At 38.3% G+C, this 22,731-nt stretch overlaps 1 protein-coding gene and 1 pseudogene across 2 annotated transcripts; both read right to left on the bottom strand.

The window, feature by feature from the left end:
* Nucleotides 1-76: 76 nt before the first annotated feature.
* On the bottom strand, nucleotides 77-13,147 carry LOC139945908 (uncharacterized; annotated as a pseudogene).
* A 1,376-nt stretch (nucleotides 13,148-14,523) lies between these two features.
* Nucleotides 14,524-21,673, bottom strand: LOC139945909 (uncharacterized). Of its 2 annotated transcripts, XM_071943424.1 has the most exons (4): nucleotides 21,543-21,673; nucleotides 20,396-20,656; nucleotides 16,848-18,409; nucleotides 14,524-16,267 (listed from the first exon to the last, which is right to left on the bottom strand). In XM_071943424.1, the coding sequence occupies exon 3, from the start codon at nucleotides 18,310-18,312 to the stop codon at nucleotides 16,870-16,872; it is 1,443 nt and encodes a 480-aa protein (XP_071799525.1). In that variant the 5' UTR covers nucleotides 18,313-18,409; nucleotides 20,396-20,656; nucleotides 21,543-21,673; the 3' UTR covers nucleotides 14,524-16,267; nucleotides 16,848-16,869. The 2 variants fall into 2 exon arrangements, with proteins under 2 accessions (XP_071799525.1, XP_071799526.1); XM_071943425.1 differs by lacking the exon at nucleotides 20,396-20,656 and having other exon boundaries at nucleotides 21,543-21,652.
* Nucleotides 21,674-22,731: the final 1,058 nt, after the last annotated feature.

Below are 22,731 nucleotides of genomic sequence, written 5' to 3'. Positions count from 1 at the left end.
CACAACTTCAAAAAAGCATTAGAAGCGTTTCGCTTTAAAGTACTGCAGTTATGGAAAAAGATATCATTTTTTTGTCCCCCAAAATTTGAATCTGCGAAGCTGTCCCGACAGTAACGTTTCTCAGATTATGTATTCCAACTGCTGGTTTTTCTTCTTGCTTGGACATTTAAACCACTCCAGTTTTTGCCAATATCGAAAAGAAAAAAAAAACTACCAACCTTTTAAATGACATTTTTACAGCTTATAGCTATGGTATATTTATACTACATAGTGTATTCTTAATATACTACATGTGTAGTATTGAAGGAAACTGTGGGCTCAAATTACCAAAGGTATACAATCCCTAAAAGTAAAATGGTGGCCTTAGTAATATCATTATTCTTTGATGCCAAATGTAGAGTGTCTTTCTTCTTTGCGTGTTAGCTTTCCCTACAACAAAATAATGGGGGAAAAAATAACCTGCACTATTCTGATTGTTTGCGAGTTGTTAATTTTATATTTTTTTATTCTGGATTTTGTAATGAGGTTTGGGAAGTTTTTCGGAAGCATCAGATGTGCACAATAATTATTTCAGGTAGAGTGATTGCCTTTTGGAAGGTGTCCCAAGCCCTGTGATTTGGGTGGCACCTTTTGCAAGGTGCCCCAACCCTGTGGTCTGAGGGTACCTTATGGAAGGTGCCCCAACCCCATTGGTGTAAGGGCACCTTTTGCAAGGTACCCTAACCCTGTGGTTTGAGGGTACTTTGTGGAAGGTGCCCAAACCCCTGTGGTTTGAGGGTACCTTATGGAAGGTGCCCCAACCCCATTGGTTCAAGGTGCCCTCACCCCTGTGTTAGATACATACAATAGTAATAGAGGAGTGGTGCACTTGGTAATAATAATAATCATTGCAGCTTTTGTGTTTATTCTTACTTGCAGTTTACTGGACACTAAGCAGCAGGTTAATTACTCTAATGAGGTTTTTATGAAGTGAATAAATGTAAATAATACTAAAGGAGTAATGAGAAATGTGGAGGGGGGCTAAGTAAGAGATGCGTGCAAATCTGGAGGTTAAGTATTTTGTACTTAACTGTGAAATAATAATAATAAAAGCATATGTTGTTATTATGGCGAAGTTTAGTATTGTTTGGTAGTCTTTCATTCGCCCCGTGTTGCAATCATTGGCTGGTTTCCCGCTGTAAGAGTAGAGACCAGTTGACTCTCATTCAATATGTATGGCAATCCTTGGCTGGTTTCCCGCAGTAAGAGTAGAGACCAGCTAATTCTCATTCAAATTGCAATCCTTGGATGGTTTCCCGCTGTAAGAGTAGAGACCAGCTAACTCTCATTTAACATGTATTGCAGTCTAGGGCTGGTTTCCCGCTGTAAGACTAGAGACCAGCTAACTCTCATTCAACCTGTATTGCAATCCTTGGCTGGTTTCACGCTGAAAAGAGTAGAGACCAGCAGTGGACTAGGCCTGGGAGAATTATTTGAATATCCGGTTAATGGTGAATAGGTTTTCCTATCCGTAACTGTGAATGCCTTCTTTTCTTAACCGGATACCTATTTATAAACCAGATAGTCCTGTAATTACAACCAAGTAACCGGATATTCTTTAAAATAATATCTGAATATCCGCGGACGTCGCGCGTCCGACTCCTTAAAGGCAGTTGACACTATTGGTAATTACTCAAATTATTTTTAGCATAAAACCTTTCTTGGTGTCGAGTAATGGGGAGAGGTTGATGGTATAAAACATTGTGAGAAACGGCGTCTCAAAATCAACCATCTAAACGCATACAACTTTGTGTGACAAGGGTGTTTTTTTCTTTCATTATTATCTCGCAACTTCGATGACCGATTGAGCTCAAATTTTCACAGGTTTGTTATTTTATGCATATTTTGAGATACACCAACTGTGAAGGCTAGTCTATGACAATTACCAATAGTGTCCACTGCCTTTAAGACAGCATAAAACAGCATAAATTTAAATTAAGTATTTAACTATGCTCACCACCGTAAAGAGTTGAAACAATGGCCAGCGGTAACCGAATACCAAAATTTCATATTCGCCCATAGCTTTATATACATATTTTCAAGCAAAATTCGACCAGTACACAAGGCGCCTTGAACACAATTTCAGGCGAAATTTGACAACTACACAAGGCCTTATATACATATTTTCAGGCAAAATTTCAGGAAAAATTTGGCAAGTACCAAAGATTACAGACTTGCACACATTTTTAAGCAAAATTTCGAAAAAGCACACAAGGCTATAGCCTTATCCATATTTTCACGCAAAATTTGTAAAGTACCAAAGGCTATAGACTTGCACATATTTTCAGGCAAAATTTAACAAGTACCCAAGGCTAAAACCTCATCAGATTTTCAGGCAAAATTTGACAAGTACCAAAGGCTATAGACTTGCACATATTTTCAGGCAAAATTTGACACAAGGCTACAGACTTAAATTCAACAAGTACACACTACCTTTTATACATATTTTCAAGCAAAATTTGACACTTAACCAAGGCTATAGCCCTATACAAATTTTCAGGCAAAATTTGACAAGTACCCAAGATTATAGACTTGCACACATTTTTAAGCAAAATTTCGAAAAGCACACAAGGCTATAGCCTTATCCACATTTTCACGCAAAAATGTGTAAAGTACCAAAGGCTATATATAGCTTTATCCATATTTTCAAGGCTACAGACTTAAATTCAACAAGTACACACTACCTCTTATACATATTTTCAAGCAAAATTTGACAAGTACCCAAGGCTAATACCTGCACAGTACTCAAGGCGCCTTGCACACAATTTCATAAATTGACAAGTACCAAAGATTATAGACTTGCACACATTTTCAAGCAAAATTTCGAAAAGCACACAAGGCTATAGCCTTATCCACATTTTCAAGCAAAATGTGTAAAGTACACAAGGCTATATATAGCTTTATCCACATTTTCAGGCAAAATTTGAAAAGTACCTAACGTTAGACAGGGTACACATTTTCAAGCAAAATTCGTAGAGTACACAAAATTTGTATAAGGCTATATATAGCCTTATACAAATTTTCAAGCAAAATTTGAAAGTATCAAAGGCTATAGACTTGCACAGATTTTCATGCAAAAAGTACACAAGGCCAAAGGCTATATACTTGCACACATAGCCTTATCCACATTTTCAGGCAAAATTTGAAAAGTACCTAAGGTTATAGCCTTGCACACATTTTCAATCAAAATTTGAAGTACACAAGTCTATATAATAGCCTTATCCACAGTTGCAGGCAACATTTGAAAAGTTCCTAAGGGTATAGTCTTGCACACATTTTCAATCAAAATTTTTACAAGTACACAAAGCTATACACATATTTTCAGGCAAAATTTGACACTTGCCCAAGGCTATAGACTTGCACACAATTTCAAGCAAAATTAGAAAAGTACACAAGGCTATATATAGCTTTATCCACATTTTCAGGCAAAATTTGACACTTACCCAAGGCTATAGACTTGCACACATTTCAGACAAAAAGAAGTACACAAGGATTATATTCTTAAACACACATTTTCAGGCAAAAATTAACACCTACCTAAGGCTAGAGACTTGTACACATTTCAAGCAAAATTTAACAAGTACACAAGGCTATTTATTTAGCCTTGTACACATTTATAGACTTGCACACATTCTCAAGCAAAATGAGTCAAGTACACTAAGGCTATAGAAATATATATACACAACTTCAAGCAAAATTTGACACAAGGCGGTTAGCCTGACTCGTTTTCAGCCAAAATTCAACAAGTACCCAAGGCTATCAGCTTGCACACATTTGCAGGCAAAATTTGACAAGAACATGGCCTTGTACACAAAGCTATAGACTTGCATATGTTTTCATGTAGGCCTACACATTTTCATGCAAAATACATTAAGTACACAAGGCTACTATAGCATTAAATACACATTTTCAGGCAAAATTTGACAAAGGCTACAGACTTGCACACATTTTCAGGTACACAGTTACAGGCAAACTGTACAGGGCTATTGTACACATTGTATACAAGGCTATAGGAGGGCATATATATAAAGCCATGTACACATTATCAAAATTTGAGAAGTACATGTGTACACAAGGCTGCCCAATAAATACACATTTTCAGACAAATTGTGACAAGTACCTAGGGCTACAGACTTGCACACATTTTTCAAGTACACAAGGCTAAAATAGCCTTAAATACACATTTTTGCAAGTACACCAGGCACACTTAAGAGCAAGATTTGGTCAGAAACACATGGCCTGTGCACATCTAAGGGCAACATTTGAAAAGTCATTGTCTGTGCACATTATAGGGAAAAATTTATACACAATGCTACATGTATGTTTGTTTTGTTTTTTGTGATTTTAGCCTAATTTCAACAAAGATGCAAGTCTAAACCCTTGTGATTTGTCAATGTGGACACCCTCATGTCATTTCAGTGACAAGTTAAACAAGAAAGCTTTCCCACAGAAATCACAAACGATGAATTCTCTCCAGTATGCACGTACGCTGATGGCATGTCGATGACGATTTATGCAAAAATGCTTTTCCAAAGTTATCACAAACAAATTTTGGTTTCTCTCCAGTATGGCACGCTGACGGTTACCACAAAATGTTAAATACACAGGAATGATGACTTCAAAGGTCACTTATGTCACTGCACATTAAGAAAAAAAAAACATGATCAATAAAATATGACAATACATGTATTATGATTTTAAAATCAAAACTTATTGAAAAAAAGGTAATTTAAAGGAACCAGTGCCTTGGATCGGACAAGTTGGTCTATTAAAAGCGTTTGAAACCGTTTGTTATGAAATGCATAGATGGTTAGAAAGGTGTTTTAAAAGTAGAATATAATGATCCACACAAGTATCACTAGAAACTGCACGGTTTTCCTTTTACGTCACGAACTATCACGGTCGGCCATTTATGGGAGTCAAAATTTTGACTACTATATATGGCCGACCGTGTTAGTCGACAGGGTAAAAAACAAAAACGCAATTTCGAGGCATATTTGTGTAGATCATTTTAAAAGTAGAATATATTGATCCACACAAGTATCACTCGAAACTGCACGGTTTTCCTTTTACGATGCAAACTATCACAGTCGGCCATTTATGGGAGTCAAAATTTTGACTGCCATAAAAGGCCGACCATGTTAGTCATCAGGGTAAAAAGAAAACCACGCAATTTCGAGGCATATTTGTGTAGATCATTGTATTCTACTTTTACAATATCTTTCTAACCATATACATTTTACAAAAAACGGTTGCAGAACGATTTTCAAAGACCAACTCGACCAATCCAAGGCAATGTGTTCTTTTAAGTGTTTAACATTTGCTGTCAAGATGCTGAGACAGTTAAATGGTTTTAGTCCATCTTGAGAATATTTATTTTATGATCTTTCAATGAATCAATGGACAGTTTTGGGGGTAGTGAACCAAATGAAAGCAATTCCAAGTCAGCTAGAAGTGTCCCAAGATGCATTGATGTGTGAATGCTAGGGGAAGCTGGCGTTCGGTGAGCTCGTGCATGAGGTTCGACTGGATGAGTTGAGTACAACAGGGAAAAACCCAAGTAAGGTAATTAAATACATCAAGTTTCTCTCCAATGTGAACCCAACTTCAAGGTGGTGCTATTATGAGAATGCTTTCCCTGAAATGTCACAAACAAATGGTTTCTAGTGGTCAGCAAGAGTGGTTTCAAGTGAAAAAGCACAAATAAACAGATTTTCTCAAAAGTGGACAGTATGTTTAAGATTTAAGTTAATGGTTGTGAAATGCTTTTTAACAAAGTATGCTTACCACAAAGTCACAAACAAATGGTTTATCCAGTGTGGATTCTCTGGTGTCTGGACAGGTACTTTTTTGTGGCAAAAGCTTTTCCACAAAGGTCACAAACGCAAGGTTTCTCTCCAGTGTGAATTCTATGGTGGCTGGATAGGTAATTTTTTGTGACAAAAGCTTTTCCACAAATGTCACAAACGCATGGTTTCTCTCCAGTATGAATTCTCTGGTGGCTGGATAGGTATTGTTTGGTGGCAAAAGCTTTTCCACAAATGTCACAAACGAATGGTTTATCCAGTGTGGATTCTATGGTGGTTGGATAGGGTGGTTTTATGGGCAAAAGCTTTTCCACAAATGTCACAAACGAATGGTTTCTCTCCAGTGTGGATTCTCTGGTGGCTGGATAGGTATTTTTTTGTACCAAAAGCTTTTCCACAAATGTCACAAACGAATGGTTTCTCTCCAGTGTGAACTGTCGAGTGATTACTTAGATTTCCTTTTTGAGAAAAAGCCTGTCCACAAATGTCACAAACGAATGGTTTCTCTCCAGTGTGGATTCTATGGTGGAGTGATAGGGTCCTTTTATGGGCAAAAGCTTTTCCACAAATGTCACAAACAAAAGGTTTCTTTCCAGTGTGAACTGTAGAGTGTTGCCTTAGATATCCTTTTTGAGAAAATGCCTGTCCGCAAATGTCACAAATGAATGGTTTCTCTCCAGTGTGGACACGCTGATGTTGAGTTAAATTATTTGTCTGCCCAAAAGAATCTCCACTAATGTCACAAACAAACGGTTTCTCTCTAGAGTGGACACGCTGATGTTGAGTTAAAGCAGTTTTCTGTCTAAAAGAATCTCCGCAAATGTCACAAACAAATGGTTTCTCTCCAGTGTGGATTCTATGATGGTTGGATAGCGTTTTTCTAAGGGCAAAAGCTTTTCCACAAATGTCACACAAGAATTGTTTCTCTCCAGAGTGAACTGTAGAGTGTTGACTTAGATTTCCTTTTTGAGAGAATGCCTGTCCACATATGTCACAAACAAATGGTGTCTCTCCAGTGTGGATTCTATGATGCTTGGATAGCGTTTGGCTCTGGGCAAAAGCTTTTCCACAAATGTCACAAATGAATGTTTTCTCTCCAGTGTGAACTGTAGAGTGTTGACTTAGATTTCCTTTTCGAGAGAATGCCTGTCCACATATGTCACAAACAAATGGTTTCTCTCCAGTGTGGACACGCTGATGTTGAGTTAAACTTGATTTGTGTCTGAACAAATCTCCACAAATGTCACAAACAAATGGTTTCTCTCCAGTGTGGATTCTATGATGGTTGGATAGCGTTTTTCTAAGGGCAAAAGCTTTTCCACAAATGTCACAAATGAATGTTTTCTCTCCAGTGTGAACTGTAGAGTGTTGACTTAGATTTCCTTTTCGAGAGAATGCCTGTCCACATATGTCACAAACAAATGGTTTCTCTCCAGTGTGAATTCTATGATGGTTGGATAGCGTTTTTCTATGGGCAAAAGCTTTTCCACAAATGTCACAAATGAGTGTTTTCTCTCCAGTGTGAACTATAGAGTGTTGACTTAGATTTCCTTTTCGAGAGAATACCTGTCCACATATGTCACAAACAAATGGTGTCTCTCCAGTGTGGATTCTATGATGGTTGGATAGCGTTTTACTATGGGCAAAAGCTTTTCCACAAATGTCACAAATGAATGGTTTCTCTCCAGTGTGGACAAGGATATGTCGAGTTAAAGCAGTCTGCTGTCTGAAAGAATCTCCGCAGATGTCACAAACAAAAGGTTTCTCTCCAGTGTGGATTCTATGATGGTTGGATAGCGTTTTACTATGGGCAAAAGCTTTTCCACAAACGTCACAAACGAATGGTTTCCCTCCAGTGTTGACACGCTTATGTTGAGTTAAATTATTTTTCTGCCCGAAAGAATCTTCACAAATGTCACAAACAAAAGGTTTCTTACCAGTGTGACCTCTGGAGTAAGTACTTAGATTGCCTTTTTGAGAAAATGCTTTCCCACAAATGTCACAAACAAATGGTTCCTTTCCAGTGTGAACTCTTTGATGCCTTCTCAGTTTGTGTTTATTAGAGAAAGACTTATTACAATTGTCACTGACAAATTCAAATCGCTTCTTCTTGCAATTCATTTTCAAAAGTGTGAGTGGAGAATGATCAAATTTACATCAATGTCTGAAGTTCATAGTAGTTGATGACTTCAAAGGTCAGTGTTACATCACTTACAAATGTATCTGCAGATAAAGAAGAAAAAAACATTAATTATTTCTATGACAATAGTAGGCTTTGGAAATTCTATAAATCAATCAAAAGTCGTTCAGATACCCGTATAGTAGTGCCAAAAGTTTGCTGGTAAGGTATTGAGGGACAATGGTTTAGTAAGTCTGCTGGAAATGGTGGCCTTTAAATGAAGTGAGTGAGCTAGCATTTCTCTAATTTGAACAGTTAACTTATTCCACATTTTTGGGTAGTTCAGAAAATGATCTCTCTGAAAAAGATGAATAAAGCACTTTGACTGAACCTGCACTAGTCCGTGTGAGCAACGATCTTTCTGCAACGGACAATGGTAACCTTACAGCACTAGTCCTGCTAGACTTGAATGCTGCTTTTGACACTATTGATCACAACATCCTTCTCTCTCGGCTCCAGAATCGCCTTGGCATAGAGGACACAGCCCTAGCATGGTGCAAATCGTATCTCCACAATAGAACTCGGCATGTTTGTATTGGCACTGCAATATCCGACCCTGTTGTTTTGAACTACTCTGTGCCACAGGGGTCTGTACTCGGCCCGCAGTGGTTTACACTGTACACTTTACCGATTCGTGACATCATCCTGAAATTTAATTTGAATTACCATGTGTATGCAGACGACACTCAGCTATACATCACGTTTAAATCTTCTCAAGAAAACGCCAATGCATGTATTGCAAGACTTGAGAAATGCATCCAAGAGATTCGTCGCTGGACACAACAAAACTTCCTGAAGTTAAATGATAATAAGACAGAGTTCCTTCTATTTGGGTAACATCAACAGTTAACAAGGTTTCAGTGCCATACATTTCCATCGGTGATGCTCGGATATGGGATTAGCTCCCTCGCTGAAAGCTTGGAACTTAGGTTTTTTTTTTTTCATTGATGACACTTCAGCCACACATCAACAACATTGTTTGTCTGTCATCATATCACATCAGGAATATAGGTAAGATTCGCAAGTACTTGGACAAAAGTGCCACTGAATAGGTCGTTCATGCATTTGTTACTTCTCGTCTTGACAACGACAATGCTCTTCTCTATAGTCTTCCTAACAACCAGATTTCCCGACTTCGTCGCCTCCAAAATACTGCTGCCCGCATTGTGGCACTGTCTAGAAAATCCTGTTCTATCACCCCCATTCTGAAACAACTTCACTGGCTCCGGATTTCTCAACGAATCATCTTCAAGCTGATGCTCATTGTCCATAAAGCTCTCAATGGCAAGGCTCCCCACGTTATATCTGAACTGCTTCAAGTTTACACTCCATCAAGGAATCTTCTATCAAGTTCCATGCTTCTCCTCATTGAACCCAAGTCTTGACACTCATGGGGTGACAGGTCTTTTCCTTCAGCTGCCCCACGCATCTGGAACTCTCTACCACTAAATCTTAGATCAATTGTCTGTGTACCACAAAATTCAAATCTCTTCTCAAAACTTATCTTATGTCACAGGTTTTAAAGGATTAATTTTGTTGTGTCTGTTTTCTTCGTCTTTTGTTTTGTTTGTTGGTTTTACTGCGCCTTAAACACCCAGCAGGGTGGATACGTGCGCACTACAAGTCTTATTATTATTATTATTATTATTATTATTATTATTATCTTGCCGCTATAGCCTACGCTGTCAAAACAGGTAAGGTGCCGTTAACTCGCCTCCAACTCCTCCAGCATACATTTTAAAATCCAGGAGGCACAAAAACTGTAAAGTATTCCAGCTCAAATAGAATTTTTATAAATTTCAGCGTGCAGCAAAGCCCTCTGCCACCATCTTGCATTTTCACAGTGCTTCTTGTACATGTGCGGACAACATAGAGCGCTTTCCTGTGCGCGTATATATTTTTTTTCTTGGGACGGTTAGCATGCGCGCATTTATGGTAAAAAGTGGCCTCATTTGTCCTTGGCCCCAGACGTCAATGCTCGGTATATCGCATAGTTCTCCGCTTTATGTAAATTGCTCGCTGACAATTATCCATCTGCTTAATGTTCCCACACAGCATACCGACGTCGGGCTGACATTAAAAAGGGTCAATTTAGGTCGGTGAAGGTCGCCGTCGGTGCCTGACGTTTGTGTGACGTCATATTTTTGTCAACCTATGACGTTCAGGTTGGTGTTTAAATTTTGACGTTAGAAAGACGTCAAACTGTTGTCAAATTGAGACGTCAGTGAGGTGTGAAACTATTGACGTTATTTAGATGTCGTTATTTGGTCATGTGTAGATGTCATTTTGAAGTCATAATGCTGACGTTTTTGCAACGTCATATTATGGTCAACCTGCGATGTCATTTTGGCGACCAATTATTGACATCAATATAACGTCATTTAATGGTCAATTTTTGACATCAGTTCAGTGTCGAAATATTGTTGTTAGTTAGACGTCATATTTAAGTCATGTTTAGATGTCATTTTGAAGTCATTATGCTGACGTTTTTGCACGTCATATTATGGTTAACCTGCGATGTCATTTTGGCGACCAATTATTGACATAAATATAACGTCATTTAATGGTCAATTTTTGACATCAGTTTAGCGTCGAAATATTGTAGTTAGTTAGACGTCATATTTTGGTCATGTTTAGATGTTATTTTGGAGTCAAACGTGGACATTAAAATAACGTCATATTAAGGTCAACTGCGATGTCATTTTGGCGTCGGAATTAAATAGTCAGTTGACTTAATATTTTGGTCACGTTGAGATGTAATGTTTGAGTCATTATGCTGACATTAATACAACATCATTTTTGGTCAAGCTGTGATGTCAATTTGGCGTCTAATTATTGATATCAATTAAATATCATTTAATGGTCAACTTTTGACACCAATTAGCGTCGGAATTAAGTAAATAGTTAAACGTCATATTTTGGTTATGTTAAGATAGAGTAAAATGCTGGTACGTCGTTAATACAACGTCCATTTTATAAGGTCATCCCGTGATGTAAATTTGGCGTCAATTTACTGACATCAGTAAAATGTCATTTGTAGGTCAACTTTTGATATCAATATGGCGCTGATATATTGTAGTTAGTTTCTTACCAAAGCATGACGTCTAATAGACGTCATATTTTGGTCAGGTGTCAACGTTGCCATAGGTTGACCTCGATATGAAAATTTATAGCCGGATACAAATAGCAGTCCAAACTCGAAGTTAATATGCAACAATTTTGGTGTAATTGGGAAATTAAATGATTTATTGTTCAGTTTCTTTTCTAAATTCTTTTAGAAAAAAAATGTTTTGGGCCTCAACACTTCGTTCAATCTTTTCATTTGCTAATTATTAGTTAAAAATTTAACCAATTAAATAAAATAAATCCATGGCTGCAGATTCTATGTATCCTAGACTATTTATATATGAAACGTGTTGTATGCTATAGGTATGAGGGATAGCATGTAGTAGTGTAGTATCAACATTAGTAGTGTATTAGTAGTGTAGTATTAATATTTAAATAAAGACAAATGCATAAATTGCACTAATTACTCAGGTAAAAGTTAATGAGACATCCCAAGTAACATTGTTTCAACGTTAAATGGCTGACGTAATTTAACATTTTTTATTAATGAGCAAATTAACGTTGAAACAACGTCCGTATGCTTTCTGGGTAACGTCTAGCCAACGTTGAACCAATGTTACATCAATGCGGGAATGACGTCCAGTCATGTCATTATTGCATTGTTTGACATTGCTGGTGACGTCGATTGGACGTGTCTATTTGGGTGTTGAATGCCATCAACGTCCGTTAAAGCCATTGGACCCTTTCACGGTTTACAGAAGGCAATGGTAAAAGACTCCTCTTGAAATATTATTCCATGAAATGATTTACTTTTTGAGAAAACAGCAAAACAATATAAATTCTCGTTAACGAGAATTACGGATTTATTTTAAACACATGTCATGACACGGCGAAACGCGCGGAAACAAGGGTGGGTTTTTCCGTTGTTTTCTCCCGACTCCGATGACCGATTGAGCCTAAATTTTCACAGGTTTGTTATTTGATATAGAAGTTGTGGTACACAAAGTGTGGGCCTTGGAAAACACTGTTTACCGAAAGGGTCCAATGGCTTTAAAGTGATGTAATTTTTGCACCAAAGCGCGACGTCAAGTTGACATAGATTTTTGGTCAATACCAACGTCTAACTGACGTTGAGTTAACATTATATCAGTGTAGGAATGACGTCAAACAAAGTCATGCAACGTCAGTTAGACGTTGGGTTTGACCAAAGACCTATGTCAATTTGACGTCGCGCGTGGGTGCAAAAATTACGTCACTTTAACCTCAAACATTGACGTCCATCCAACGTTTGGTCTGACCTGAAAATGACGTCATAACAACGTCGGTCTGCTGTGTGGGTTAATGTTTGGTTATTGCAGGTTGACAGCAATTTGGCTACAATTAAGATGTAAGGAATAAAATGAGGTATGTTGGCGTAGTATAGGACTTTTTCAAATGGGAGAAATTTGCAATCAAACTACCTCGCATTTTGCGTCTTTGAAAACTTAGCGTTTAAGACATGTATCGAAGGTGGGCTGTAATGGTGACAGTGATGAGACCGATGTTAAAAGCGGAGCCATTACAGCCCAACAAGGTGGGCTAGAACTATACTTAAGTACTAGGTTAGCAGCGAGAAGGAACTTCTTTTGGAAAAGTCTCCCACTCAAGACAAAGTTAAAGTAGTAAATGCCAAATCAGTGTCAACATTCAAGAAAGAGCTCGATGCCGATTGGAAGGAATCAATTATAGGATATGGGGTCACAAATGCATAACCCTAAACAATTTCTCATATCAATCGTAAGACGAGTAAAGTAAGGAAGTAAAGCGCCCCAGCCCAGTGACTGAGTAGTGTGTCTACTCAATCTCAGTCATGTGGTCTAGTATCAATCATGGATTGTAATGTTCTGAGCGTCTCTAAAATGATTGTCTTGCATACAACACAAAATGCCATATGACAACGGATTGTGAAAAATACACACCTGATTTTTCCACCGAAAAACAAAAACAACGACGCACCTTTCTACAATTCTAGATGTGAATTTGATAGGAGACTTTCCGCTTTTCGAACCGCCGGCCATGTGTGCATCATCGAATACAAACCACTTCTGAAACAACCCCCTCTGTTGTTCAGGTTAAGCAAGTAGGGATGGGCGTGGTTACTAATATCTTTTGATGGGGCTACTTAAATTCCTTTTGGGTGGGTCTGTGGTAGGGTTGGGTGCAATATTTATCAGAGTAACCCTTTTTTTTTGGGGGGGGGGAGGACCAGAGGGTAGACTCATAGGATCGCACCACCCAAGGCCTGGAATTGCTATGAGGGTGTCAGATGCAATTGTGTCCGCCATGCAATACTGTCACTGACAGTTTTGCATATGCAATCATGTCCGGGGCTGTGCATAATTATGCAGACCTACCAAGTCTCACGCATTAGGCGTGAAACTCGCGCATTTGGGCTCTGTCTCAGGCTCACACACATATAGCAACCATTTTTTCACGCATTGGGGCCAGACCGGGAAAAAAATTAACGACATGCATTGCCAAATCGGAGGGGGGGGGGGGGGGAATCCGGGGGGGGGGGGGGGGGGAAGTTGAGCTTTGAAAAATCTCACGCATAGCTGGCCTCTGGACCTGGCATCTCTGAATTATGTCCAGTACATGTACAATATATGCGCGCGTGCAGACACTGAACCTACGTTTATACAGCATGAATATTCACGGTATTTTCTGATTGCAGCGATTACCCAACGGTCAAACATTTCCCAAGTCATTCATGACATGCACTTAGCTTGTAAAAAAAAAATGGCGAACGTTTTCCGTCGACCAAGGGCATTTAATTTACTGCAAGGACGGTTTTGCGCGGGGGCGGACACAACTGCATGTGCAAATGTGTCCGGGCGGACACAACTGCATTATGCAGCAGCGTCCGGCCGGACACAATTGCATATGCGAAACTGTCCGGCGGAAAATATTGCATATGCAATAATGTCCTCCAGATAGTATTGCATAGAGGACATAATTGCATGAACACCAGCAAGGACAGTCTCCAAAGAGTACGTCTAGAAAATCTTATTTAACTCTGTTTATGGGAACTTTTGAACGGGCACCTAAGCCAAGTCCAGGGCAACATTGGCAATAGCACTTTGTGCCCATTTGACTGAGGCTGTATACAAATTAAAGGGCTTTGGCTCCAGCTATGGGCTGCAAAGACAACATTGATAAAGAGGACTTTTCAGCCATAGCCACTCAGACACAACATAACTCGAACAAATTTCTTTATTTTTTCGATGCATGAAGGTGCTTTCAAATGTTTATTTCTTGCACAACAATAACAATTTTATCTTACTTTGACCAGCTGTATGTTGTGCTGGTATCAATATGGCCAGATGAATAGTAATTACCCTGCAAACTGTTTACCCCTGCCCCCTCCCCAATCCCCCATTTGCAAATCCTGTATCCACCTTACAAATAGGACTAAATAACATCTTTTTCATTTGGCTAAAATCTTGACATTAAAACAGTGGAGCCAGCTCTTCTGCCCGTAACTGCCCTTAGCTTGATTGGAAATTGCTTTGAGGTGTTGCACACTTCTCCAGAGCATCAGGTATTGATGATTATGAAAACAGACCCCTTACGTAACAAAATCCAATCAATATTCTTCTTTTCTTGAGGCTCATTTTTAATTCCATTTCCATCTTCTTTATGAAAAGACATCACAAAACGCTAATACAAAAATACTAACACTATTCAAAACATGAAGGTTGTTGATTGGTTTATTTGAGAAGTAAAAGTGAAGAAAAAACAGAAGCTAAACATTAGGCCTAATTGGTAATCACTTTAAAAATTAAAATGGCAATACACATTTTTGGTTAGAATCCTACAGCAGGTCCAGTGTTAACTGTGAACATGCAGATGGATAGTCAGGTGTTTTCTCCTAAAGTGGGAGACTGTTTGGAGCTTTCAAAATCTCTTTTCGTAGACTCTCTGGTGGTGTCTATTTAGAATACCCTTTTAAATAAATGCTTCACAACAAATGTCAAAATTACAAGCTCTTTCCCTACAATGACTTTCTCATGATTTTCAAGGAAGGATGAATTTATATGAAAGGCCTTTTCACAAATTCACAAAAGGTTTGTGCCTAGAGTGCACTTAAAGGAGCACGTTGCCTTAGATAGGTCGAGTTGGTCTTTGAAAAGCGTGTTTTATAAAACACATATGGTTAGAAAGATGGTTAAAAAGTAGAGTACAATGATCCACACAAATTTGTCTTGATATTGCATGTTTTTCTTTTAATTTGACGCAATTTTGAGAGAGCTTTGTGTGGATCTACTTTTAAAATATCGTTCTAAACATAATATATGCATTTTATAAAAAACGGTTACAAACGCTTTTCAAAGACCAACTCGACCGATCCAAGGCAACCTGTTCCTTTAAATAAATTTTTTGTTCTTAGAGGTGGAAACACTCTGGTCATTTAACAAACAGCTCCTTTCAGAGTTTGCTTTCCGAAAACACCCCCAGTGACAAACATGGTGTGTTCATCGTGGACAAGTTAATAATGTTGCTTCAAAATGAAGGCTGCTCCACAAATGTCACGGGAACGAGTTTTCTCAAAAATTAAAACAAGCTGATTTGGTTGAGAGGAAGATTTCTTTCAGAATGTTTTTCTGCAGTGTGCTGGATGATGACGGATCAGTTGGCTTTGGTGGCTGAAGGCTTTTACAAGAGTTTCACAAAATGATGGTTTCTCGTCAATGTGGACTTAAGGCATGTCTGTGACGAGTTACACAAGAAAGCTTTTCTACAGAGATCACAAACATTGAATTCTCTCCAGTGTGGACACACTTATGGAGTGTCAGTGACGAGTTACACAAGAAAACTTTTCCACAGAAATCACAAACGATGACATCTCTCCAGTGTGGACACACTTATGGCGTGTCAGTGACTAGTCACACAAGAAAGCTTTTCCACAGAAATCACAAACACTGAATTCTCTCCAATGTGAACATGCTGATGGCATGTTGATGACGATTTAAGCAAATAATGCTTTTCCAAAGATATTACAAACAAATTTTGGTTTCTCTCCAGTATGGCAAGCTGACGGAATAGTCATGCTAACAGATTGTGAAAAGACTTTTACCACAAATGTTAAGTTCACAGTGCTTGATGACTTCAAAGGTCACAGTGTTACATTACTTAGCTGCAGATAAAGAAGAAAAAACATGATTAATATTTAAAATGACAATGTAGTAGGCTTTAAAATCAAAACTCATTGGAATCGTCATTTATAAAGTGCAAAAGATTGATGGCAAGATGCTGAGATAGGTCCATGGTTTTAGTCAGTCTTGAGAATATTTATGTTATGATCATTTTATGAATAAATGACAAGTTTTGTGGGTAGTCCACACAATGAAAGTATAGTAGTTCCAGTCAGCTATAGTGTCCGAAAAAGATGCATTGGTACAGTATGTGAATGCTGGGGGAAGCTGGCGTTCGGTGAGCTTGTGTAAGAGGTTCGACTGGATGAGTAGTTGAGTACAACAGGGAAAAACCCAAGTCAGGTAATTAAATGCACCAAGTTTCTCTCCAATGTGAACCCAACATCAAGGTGATGCTATTATGAGAAAGCTTTCCCTGAAATGTCACAAACAAATGGTTTCTGGAGGTCACTAAGAGTGGCTTCAAGTGAAAAAGTCACAAATTAATGGAGATTCTCATTACAAGTGGACATGTTTTAAGTTAATGGTTTGTGAAATGTTTTTTTCACAAAGAATACTTACCACAAAGTCACAAATAAATGGTTTATCCAGTGTGGATTCTATGGTGGCTGGATAGGGTGGTTTTATGGGCAAAAGCTTTTCCACAAATGTCACAAACAAATGGTTTTTCTCCAGTGTGGATTCTCTGGTGGCGCGATAGGTATTTTTTTGTGGCAAAAGCTTTTCCACAAAGGTCACAAAAGAATTGCTTCTCTCCAGTGTGGATTCTATGGTGGTTGGATAGGGTGGTTTTATGGGCAAAAGCATTTCCACAAATGTCACAAACAAATGGTTTCTCTCCAGTGTGGATTCTCTGGTGGCGCGATAGGTATTTTTTTGTGGCAAAAGCCTGTCCACAAATGTCACAAACGAATGGTTTCTCTCCAGTGTGGATTCTATGATGGTTGGATAGGTTCCTTTTATGACCAAAAGCTTTTCCACAAATGTCACAAACAAATGGTTTCTCTCCAGTGTGGACTGAAGAGTGTTTACTTAGATTTTCTTTTCGAGAAAATGCCTGTCCACAAATGTCACAAACAAATGGTTTCTCTCCAGTGTGGATTATATTATGGTTGGATAGCGTTTTACTTTGGGCAAAAGCTTTTCCACAAACGTCACAATTGAATGGCTTCTCTCCAGTGTGGACACGCTGATGTTGAGTTAAATTAGCTTTCTGTCTAAAAGAATCTCCACAAATGTCACAAACAAACGGTTTCTCTCCAGTGTGGATTCTATGATGGTTGGATAGCGTTTTCCTATGGGCAAAAGCTTTTCCACAAATGTCACAAATGAATGGTTTCTCTCCAGTGTGGACACGCTGATGACGAGTTATATTAGCTTTCTGTCTGAAAGAATCTCCGCAAATGTCACAAACGAAAGGTTTCTCTTCAGTGTGGATTCTATGATGGTTGGATAGCGTTTTACTTTGGGCAAAAGCTTTTCCACAAATGTCACATATGAAAGGTTTCTCTCCAGTGTGGACTCTATGATGGTTGGAAAGAGTTGTATTATGGGCAAAAGCTTTTCCACAAACATCACAAGTGAATGGTTTCTCTCCAGTGTGGACACGGTTATGTTGAGTTAAAATAGCTTTCTGTCTGAAAGAATCTCCACAAATGTCACAAACGAAAGGTGTCTCTCCAGTGTGGATTCTATGATGGTTGGATAGCGTTTTACTTTGGGCAAAAGCTTTTCCACAAATGTCACCAACGAATGGTTTCCCTCCAGTGTTGACACGCTGATGTTGAGTTAAATTATTTTTCTGCCCAAAAGAATTTCCACAAATGTCACAAACAAAAGGTTTCTTACCAGTGCTGGAGTAAGTACTTAGATTGCCTTTTTGAGAAAATGCTTTCACACAAATGTCACAAACAAATGGTCCCTTTCCAGAGTGAACTCTTTGATGCCTTCTCAGTTTGTGTTTATTAGAGAAAGACACATTACAATTGTCACCGACAAATTCAAATCGCTTCTTCTTGCAATTCATTTTAAAAAAGTGTGAGTGGAGAATGATCGACTTTACATCAGTGTCTGAAGTTCATAGTAGTTGACGACTTCAAAGGTCACAGTGTTACATCACTTATCTGCAGATAAAGAAGAAAAACATTATTTCTATGACAATAGTAGGCTTTGGAAATCTATCAATCAATCAAAAGTCGTTTAGATACATAGTAGTGTCAAAAGTTTCCTGGAAGTTTGTCATGTCAGCTCTTAAATTCTCCATGTTTGCTTTCCCATACAAGTAAACCTTTCTTGGAACTTTTTTGTTGAGTTTGGGGTTAAGATTAAGGGTGAAGAGAACCACTTCATGATCGCTGATACCTGGAACCACTTTACATTTTTCAATGTAATAATATCAAAGTCTTATATAGCGCACGTATCTACCAAACAAGGTACTCAAGGCACTGAGTATATACAAACTTTCAGAAAGATAGGTTATTGCAGTGATGAATTCTGAGACCCAATTATTTAGCACCTTATAAGGGTTTACAAGGTGCTACGGTGCATTAAGCAGCCACAACCAGGAACACCGGGGCGAACCCCTTCTCTTTTCGAAGTGCACTGGGTTCTTTTACATGCATTACACAACACATGGGACCAACGGCTTTATGTCCCATCCGAAGGACGAAGCAATGGTTAAGTGTCTTGCTCAAGGACACAGTGTCACGGCTGGGGATTCAAACCCAAACTCTGCTGATCAGAAACACCAGAGTTTGAACTCAGTGCTCTTAATCGCTCGGCCAAGACACTTCCACACTTCCAATGTAATGAGGGTGGGTTGAGAGGACGAGGTCCAAAATGTTCTGAGCAGCTTCAGAAATCCTTGTGGGCTCTTTGACTAGTTGGTCCAGGAAAAAATCATTGCATACATCCAGTAACAGAGAACATTTTGCCGACTCCACAGCATAAGGTCTAACAGATCGATTGGTCCAGTCAATGTCTGCAAGGTTAAAGTCACCCTCAACAATCAAGATCGCATTTTTAAACTTTGACTGGATGCTGGCTAGCGAATCTGATGAATAAAACCGGATGTTAGAGCAACGGGGTCGCGTCTACTTTGACCTCTTAAAACCGAAAATAAACCGGATCGGGTTTAACTCTGTGCTGTCTGAACGCAATGGGTTTTTATTTTTACGACCCCCCCCCCCCCCCCCCCCCCCCCGCTGCTCGTAAAAGTTAGACCAGTTCAGGTCTAAGTATGCTGTCTGAACATACCCTTTGTCAATAAACCAAACACACAGCCATGAACCTTGGAAGTTCCTAAGACATTCCACAGCTGGTGTAATCAATTACTTAATCTCTACATCTCTGCAATAAACAACCCATAGCATACAGCACTAGGAATCTCATGTGGGGTCTATGCTAGAACCTTACACAAGAAACTGTAAATCTCTGAAGTTTCATGGAGTAGAAACACAGAAATCTAATGTACACAAGAAACAATAGCTTAATCATAACTGAAAGACCTTAATGGCAAAATGAGCAAAATAAGGAATAATAACAATTATCAAAAGTGACTCAATCAAAGTTATCCTAGCAAGAACTTTGCAATGAACTAGGTAAATCAAATAACAAGAAAAGCCAATAATGAAATGAAATCCATACAACTAGTTTAAACTTCTCTGTGACATGAACAATAAAAGTATGGACATGGAAGAGTCTAAAACAACAAATAACTTTACACTCCATCTTCAATGAAATGTAAAGTTAATTATAATAAACCAAACTATTTCTTAAGGAAACTTGTAAAAGAACTCTTTTCCTTCCTCCATATACATGTAGCAAAGTAAATTAATCCAAGGAAACATTATCCTCAACTGTTTCAAATATAAACAGAGTAAAGACAATTAAAAAAAAGACAAGTTTGGGCAAAACACTGGCTTAATTAGTGCTTCCAAACTAAAACAAAAGTAACAACAAATGCAAAGAACTACAATTGTATAGACAAAGGAAACTTAACCAAACCACTTAAAATACAGTGAATCTCCTTAGAAATGGCAATAATTATAAACACAAATATGGATTGTAGTCTAGCAGTGATAAGAAACAAAGAAAGATTTGGTACTTACATAACAAGGATGGGAATAACTCTGAAAACTGGAATAGCTCTGAGACTCTTGGAAAATGACTTGTTCACACGATGATAACTTGCAATGGAATGACTTAGTTGCACAATAGCTACACTATACCTGGGGTAGAGCTGGGGCTGACCACACTCTGGGAAATAAGACCCTCAGCAGGTGGGCTGCTGCTAAGTCAACCATTAGTTAACTTAAGAGGGGGCAGTCACTTAAAGTGCCTGGTCACACATAGATCACATGATGTGGTTGCTATTTGAGATTTCATGGCATGCCAAAATGGGAAAAGAAAAAAAATACTTTAAAGGCAGTGGACACTATTGGTAATTACTCAAAATAATTATTAGCATAAAACCTTTCGTGGTAACGAGTAATGGGGAGAGGTTGATAGTATAAAACATTGTGAGAAACGGCTCCCTCTGAAGTAATGTAGTTTTCGAAAAAGAAGCAATTTTCCACGAATTGATTTCAAGACCTCAGATTTAGAATTTGAGGTCTTGAAATCAAGCATCTGAAAGCGCACAACTTCATGTTTCAAGGGTGTTTTTACTTTCATTATTTTCTCGCAACTTTGACGACCGATTGAGATCAAATTTTCACAGGTTTGGTATTTTATGCATGTGCTGAGATACACCAAATGATAAAAAATTGTACCAGCCGACTCTCAACAAAAACATTGAGTGCATAGTGAGAAGGAACTTCTTTTAACAGCGAATCATGAACGATTGGAAAAGTCGGATAACTTTCCGTATGGCGCCACCACCTTTTCACTCAAAAGGGATATCGGAAAAGTTTCCGTATGGCGCCACCACTTTTTCATTCGAAATAAAATAATATAGTATCTAATTTACCTGATTGACATATCCCTTTTTGTAAAAATTAGTGAAAAAGTGGTGGCGCCATACGGAAAGTTATCCCACTCCTGCTTCCTGGATTGGACCAATTTATTCCTCCATGATTGGACCGATTTATATGGGGCTAGATTTACCTAACCTTTAACAAATTTTCTACCTCCATATTCCCCATAACCATCAATATCATGTAAATGGATTGTTCCGATACACAGCGTAGACCTATAAAAATCGTCTTGCATACAACACAAAATGCCATATGACAACGGATTGTGAAAAATACACACCTGATTTGTCCACCGAAAAACAAAACATCGACGCACTTTTCTACAATTCTAGATGTGAATTTGATACTGAGACTTTCTGCTTTTGAACCGCCGTGCGTGCAACATGTGTGCATCACATCCATTGATCTCCATTATACTGACTGGATAGGACATTGCGCTATGCTGTGTGCATAAACACGCGGCCCAACAATGGCGGCGCAATTCCTTCAAACGGGTAAATTAATGTGCACTTGGTCGGGTTTGAGTCTGTCAGTTGAAGTTGTAAATTGAGAATAGAAATGTGGGGAAAACATGACGATCGATAGTTTGAAGTATGAGAAAGTTTCTGAGTGAAATGCAATAAAGCAAACTAACTTTACATTTGTTTCTATAATGCCCTATTAGTATTATGATAATGATATTTAAATTTCTAAACAAACACTCGGCCGAGAAACTGTATTGGGATTCAGGTACATGTTTTTTTTTATTCTTTCAGTTCATTGAGAAAATGGCAATAAACCATATAAAGACAAAACAAGAGTCGCTCCTACAATAAACAATTCGAGTGAGAACTACATACTCGCTAAAATCGAGGGAAAAGAACAAGAAAGATGAAAACAAAATACAATGTGATAAGTGAGAGTTGACTCCATTAACAAATTTAAACTTTTTATTGTTAAGCTTCTATTCATCATGTTAATTGAAAAACAATCCCAACAGCAAAACTTCCATAACCGTTTTACTGTTCCGCCAGAAATAAATATTTTTATTTTGGTCACAAATAACGAAGTCGGCTATTTCCGAGATGACTGATCCTTTCAACGAACTTGTATCGTCTGTACATAATTCGCATATACTTGTCGGTTGTTTGTGTGGAATTCAATACGTTTGTGTGGTTTCAGACTTATTCAAAAGGAAACTTAATGTCGTTTTGCCTAACAACTTTGACCAAATGCAAAGCAAAGTTCTTTTTTACAGCTTCAAAACAGCCTTTAACGTACGTGTATAAGCTTCACCATAGAGTAAGGAATGGTTTCACAAACTTCCGTGAAACTCTGAAACTGCAACATTATACCTCTATGAACAGACCGTATTCTAAAACGGTATTCATGTACTCATTTGAGTTTACTGGCAAAAGATAGTGTCCATAGTTTAAAAATAGCAAGATACGTTTTGCATCAATAGTGCAATTTCTGTATGGAGATTTTTG

The sequence above is a fragment of the Asterias amurensis genome, chromosome 13, assembly GCF_032118995.1.
Source record: "Asterias amurensis chromosome 13, ASM3211899v1".
Taxonomy (NCBI): Eukaryota; Metazoa; Echinodermata; class Asteroidea; order Forcipulatida; family Asteriidae; genus Asterias; species Asterias amurensis.
This window is presented reverse-complemented; position numbering and strand designations above follow the sequence as displayed.

What these genes read in the sequence shown, in the direction of transcription:
- LOC139945909 (XM_071943424.1), bottom strand. Translation starts at nt 18,312, where the DNA reads ATGAATTGCAAGAAGAAGCGATTTGAATTTGTCGGTGACAATTGTAAT.